Source organism: Gossypium hirsutum, chromosome D05 (assembly GCF_007990345.1).
Source record: "Gossypium hirsutum isolate 1008001.06 chromosome D05, Gossypium_hirsutum_v2.1, whole genome shotgun sequence".
In the NCBI taxonomy this organism is placed as follows: domain Eukaryota; kingdom Viridiplantae; phylum Streptophyta; class Magnoliopsida; order Malvales; family Malvaceae; genus Gossypium; species Gossypium hirsutum.
The window spans coordinates 27,756,617-27,761,951 of NC_053441.1; the positions used below are offsets into that span (position 1 = coordinate 27,756,617).

General features: G+C 31.2%; 1 protein-coding gene across 3 annotated transcripts; it reads right to left on the reverse strand.

Moving 5' to 3' along the window:
- Positions 1-724: 724 nt before the first annotated feature.
- On the reverse strand, positions 725-2,333 carry LOC107903107 (uncharacterized). 3 transcript variants are annotated; one of them, XR_005914137.1, is made up of 4 exons: positions 1,934-2,299; positions 1,704-1,844; positions 1,005-1,194; positions 725-853 (listed from the first exon to the last, which is right to left on the reverse strand). XR_005914137.1 is itself a non-coding variant. In XM_041094547.1 (3 exons), the coding sequence occupies exons 1-3, from the start codon at positions 2,248-2,250 to the stop codon at positions 1,152-1,154; spliced, it is 501 nt and encodes a 166-aa protein (XP_040950481.1). In that variant the 5' UTR covers positions 2,251-2,333; the 3' UTR covers positions 725-1,151. The 3 variants fall into 3 exon arrangements, 2 of the variants coding, with proteins under 2 accessions (XP_040950481.1, XP_040950482.1); XM_041094547.1 differs by having other exon boundaries at positions 725-1,194; positions 1,934-2,333; XM_041094548.1 differs by having other exon boundaries at positions 725-1,194; positions 1,709-1,844; positions 1,934-2,298.
- Positions 2,334-5,335: the final 3,002 nt, after the last annotated feature.

The window sequence follows — 5,335 nt, forward strand, 5'->3', positions numbered from 1 at the left end:
TCATCAAAATCAATATTAATTGGTAAAATTTTATTAAAAATCAAGATTAGGAGCTGAATTCAATCATATAATAATTATGTGGCAAAGTTAATCATATTCTTAAAATATAATGATAAATATTAATCAAAACAAAATAAAGTGGCAAATTTCAATACTCACCAATAGGACGGTTATGAATTTGCATTTTAACCCAAGAATATTATATGAAAAAAAATTGTCTGGAAAATAGTTTTGAACTTTCTGAGTGTAAAGATCCTTGGTTCTTGCGATGTAATATATAGGTTATTTGCATATCAAACAATAGGGATAGACAATTTAGATGATGAGGCATGAAATTTTGATAAATTAGTATTATAAGTGTTTCAATATCCCTGGTTCCTTCATTTCAGTAAGCAAAACACCAATTCAATTCCAAGAATACGATATCAAACCAAAAGCTGCACACTGGTCTAAACCACAATTGGTAGAATGTGAAGATTTTATGGTTTTTGTTCATTCACAAAACATTACCCAACCCAACTTCTACTGTTTTCTTCTACCTTTCAAAAATAAAAATAGTTCTATTCATAAACATGTAAACATCTCTCTGTTTATTTAGATAGTCGCTATGTTTAGCATGAAAGAAATGCAAGTTGTATGACATTATTGTTTTGAAACTGTTGAACACAACAAGTAGGGACTTTCATGCGACCAGGAGGAAACTAGAGCACATAGTGAACAGAAATTAAAATCACAACCAAAAGGCTGTTTTATATATTAATCCACAAGAGTTTCTTCCAATGGCCGATAACTCCACCCCTGCCTTTTTAATTTCTCTGAACTAATCGTATCTTCCTCCCCTCCCTCATTAAAGCTACCATTGCACAAGTGATTGAGGATCACAAAGAAGAAAATCATACATGAAAAATCCCAAGCCATGTAAAATAATGATGATGAAGTAACATACAAATTCCAAAGGGTTAGACTAGAAGATGCTACATATTCCGCTGCAGCAAGAGACGTACCTTTTAGGATAATTGTATTGAGGAAACATACTTCTCAACTTATCAACAAGATCACGTGCCTTGATCGTGTGAGCTGTGCATATGTACCTTCCTTCAGCCTCTTGCTTCTCATACACCAGAAGCAGTGCCCCATCTACATCGCGCACATCAACTATCTTTCGAATTTTGTTTTCCAGAGAGTTGTATCCCTCTGCACATCAACGCATTGCAATGGTGTAAACCAAACAGATTCATAACAGAAAAGAATGCCACAAGAAAAGCTATCATGTCTTTCACTTTAAACCATATTTTCCTCGTAACTTCTACTGAAAGACCATGGTTGGAAGACAAGAAAAGTAGAATAATATCCTGGCTCTAGCAACAATGGACTCCAATCCACTACCACAAGTTTAAGATTAAAATCTGATAAGCCAAGTCAATTAAGCTCAAAGATACTATTTTATAAATTGCAAGGCCACAAGGGCTTAATGAATCTATGCCTGAAGAAGTAGCAGAGTACCAATCTAGAATATCAAATAATTTCAGTAGAAGAAATTTCGAGGTTATGAATTGCTTGAACCTAAAACCACAAGAAGTATCATTGACATTGAGCTCATGCAAACCCGTTGCACAAAGCCAAGCACCTAGCTCTCAGGTTGGAGTACTAGTGCAGAAGGATAAGTAGGACTTGAGACCAGCTTTTCAAAGTTTAAAGAGAACCTTACTACTAGCATTGATGGTTCACTGCAGAAGTGGCCCCAATATGACAGTAGGACAAACAGTAACAACATCAAGCCCAGACTTTTTTGCAAACTCAAAAGCCTCACTCTCTGCTTCTGTCTTTGAAAGGCAATACCAATTCTGCCACAAACAATTAAACAAAGCAATTTGCTTATTAACAATGAAAAAGGATATTAGGAAATTTAGAATTTTTGTAGTGAGTCATATACCTTTGTTGCTGCGCAGTATTCCTTGTCAGACTAGCAAGCCTCATCCTTGATCTGACACCTTTAATCTTGTTGTTTATCCAGACTTCCAGCAGCATCCCAGCACCGATTCCACCCGCAACGTAGGCTCCATAGAAGGCAATAGTGGAAGGCGTGGGCATTCGAGGAAGGAAATAACAGTCCGGAATTTGTCTAATCTTCTTAGGAAGTCGTTTCTTTATAACAGGTTTATTACTGGCAGTGGGGTCCTTCTGCAACTCACTACCAATTGCTTTCCAATCAACCCCTTTCAATTGATCTTTAGCTTCTTCACTTCCCATTAAAGACTATTATAAGCTCTCAGTTATTTTGAATCACAAATAATACAATCCTAGATGAAAAAGAAAAAGCAATAAATCGCTACAGCAACATACAGTACACTTGGGACATTTTATATTGAACTGAATTACTTAATCTTATCAATCTTTTGTCGAAATAAGTAAGTTTTTGTTTTAAAAATAATCACAATTAAATAATAGAGAAGAATAAGAAAAAAAAATCAAGATAAAGGAATTTAAGTATACTTGTTTTCGTTTATGAAATCATTCATTCAAAACAAAAATGTTTAGGAAATCATAAGGTAGAAATTCATTTAAAATCTGTAATATTTTTTTGGGGATTTAACCATAATCTAAAATTTTAGAAGTTATATTGTGTTATTACTTGTAGTATACTTGGGATAGTGTTGGCTTCCATTTAATATCAAAATTTAATTTATGTTCACAAAAGAATGAGAAGGTGGTTAACATGGTAAATTCACCCTATTTAGGATAGAGTCGTGTGTATGGTGATTGGAGATATAAAGATAGAGATAAGAGGGAATCCGAGTTTGGTGAGAGAAGAAGGTTGTATCCTCCACTTCTCGAGTTGCTAACCTTATATACAAAGCATATTTTGTTTTGAGGTGCCATGTGGCAATTTGATATTAGTGAGTCAAAAATAAAAAATCAGTAACCAAACACTTCCAAGCGTGGTAGGTTGGTGCTATGATGACTCGTGATCCCGCTTGAATCTTAGATGGTCCAACCTAATTCTATAATACAACCAATGAGTGGACTATCTCTTTGGCAAGTAGTCAGTTGAGAAGAGCCATTGTGAGAAGTTACCTAGGCTGTGATTGCTCGGAGGATTCTAACAAGGCGTAACAATGTGATTATGAGATACTAAAAGATCTCATACAAAAAAAGAGAAGAAAGTCTTTTTTTTTTTCACTTTTATATTTTAGAATAATCTTTTGAAAATTCTTTTTTAAAATTATTAACAAGTTTTATCGGATTGAATCAACTAATATAGGAAATTCAATACTTGACCTTTCATTTGATGACATTTCAAGCTTAAAACAGAAAAAAATCTGAGTTGAATGAAGATTTATTTACAGTTATGTATAATATATAAGTAAACAAAAACATGGGGTAAATGGAGAGAGATTTGGAGTAAAATGAAAGGCTTTAATAAAAGAGGACAATCTTATTCATGGCATTACCAATACATTATCCTGGCCCGGTTATCCTGGCCCAGTTATCCTGGCCCGGTGCTTGATCGCTTGAAGGTAAAGTCGTTGCCATTGATTTCCTGATATTAAAAAATGTTATTGAATAACAAGAGCAAAAAACCAATGTAAAACAAGACCAAACTTAATTACTTAAACTACAATAAACTAAAAACTGCTTTGCTCAAATTGTTCACCAATGGAGAAAAAAAGAGGTGTCTATGCCTATGCCTTAAAGAGGCAATGTTGTTGTTTAAACAACTTCAAAACTGAATTGATGTGAAAACAAGAGGCTGCATATTCAAGTTTATATAGTGAGTGAAGGGTTAGTAATTTTGGATTTACCTTTCATGTTCAGCAAACTAATTTGCAGATTGAGAGAAAAAAACAATTAGATGTAAAAGGAAAGTGTTTATTGTTGAAATATGTAAAAGTACTGCGTAATCTAGAACTAGATTTTCTCTTCTCCATCTTTAAAATTTTTAAACTTTTTTAGCTCTCAATATTTACAATTATTTTTGTCAATTTGGTTCATACCTTGAAGAGTACATCCATCTTTTAAAAAGAAAAAAAAAATAAAAATTCTTATTTTAGGGAAAAAACATATTTAAAAAATAAAAATAAAGACTCACCAAAATTCAAAACCAAAAAATAATTTTTTTTAAATATAAAAAAAATCTAAAATTCAATGTTATCTAATTCAGACTAGACTGATTGGATCAAGAACCAACTGATATATCGATCTGATGAGAGGAAAAAAAACCGCTTAACCCATGAACTGATACAAATTGGTTGAACGAAATTATAAAACCAGTTGAACTAACGGCTGGGTAGATTTTTATAATTTTTATTTTTGATTTTTTAATAATTTATTTGCTTTGAACTAGACGTTCTGGGAACCAATTAGTCAGACTAGTTCGAAATCAATTCAACTGTCGGATCAACCGATTTTTTATTTTGGTTCAATCAGTTCGTATTGGTTAATGGGCCAATCGGTTTTTTACCTCGCGTCGGACCAATACCCCAATCGGTTCCCAATCCGATTGGCTGGTCTGGTCCAGTTTAGATAACAATGAATCTTTGGATTTTTTTATATTTTTAAAATCATTTTATTTTTTATTTTTTGAATTTTAAGGAGTTTTTATTTTTTTTCATAATGTTTTAATTTGTAAAAAAATTATAATTTTTTATGTTTTTATTTAAAATATGAAAAAAATTACTTTTTTTTTACTTAATGACCAAATTGAAAAAATTTGTAAATATTAAGGGCTTAAAAAGTTATTTTACATTCGACACCATTAACTTTAACGGCAAAATTAGACGGAGAAACTAAGATTTTTAAATAAAAAAAAGTACAAGGGCTCAATATCTCAAAACTAAAGTATAGGGATTAAATTTTACATTTCAAAATTGTACAGGGACCTTTGGCATATTTAAAGCTACATTAATCCTTTAATGTTTACAATTTTTGTTAATTGGGCATTTATTCCTTTTTTGAGCTAAATTTAGCTATTAATCTTTCAAAAACAATCAAATTACTTTTTTTTTAACAAAAATGTTGACTAAAAAAATAATATTTTAACAATATTAGCGTGTCAAACTACATGTACTTCATGTTAACATGACACTATTTTTTAAAAAATAAAAAAAAATCATAAAAATTCAAAAAAGTTAGCATGAAGTACATGTAAATTGCTATGGGGGTTGTCGTGTTTAAAAATTTAATGTTTTAATCTTTATTTTTTGTAAAAAAAAATACAAATTGACTATTTTGGAAAGATTGACGATCAAATTATTCCTTTAAAAAGTTAATGGTTAAATTTAGCTAATAATAATAATAAATGTCAAATTGACTTTAAAAATTAAATTTCTCATTA

What these genes read in the sequence shown, in the direction of transcription:
- LOC107903107 (XM_041094547.1), bottom strand. Translation starts at nt 2,250, where the DNA reads ATGGGAAGTGAAGAAGCTAAAGATCAATTGAAAGGGGTTGATTGGAAA. An exon ending in AATACTGCGCAGCAACAAAG is followed by an intron (nt 1,845 to 1,933) that starts GTATATGACTCA and finishes TGTTTGTGGCAG; the next exon opens with AATTGGTATTGCCTTTCAAA. An exon ending in CCATCAATGCTAGTAGTAAG is followed by an intron (nt 1,195 to 1,703) that starts GTTCTCTTTAAA and finishes GTTGATGTGCAG; the next exon opens with AGGGATACAACTCTCTGGAA.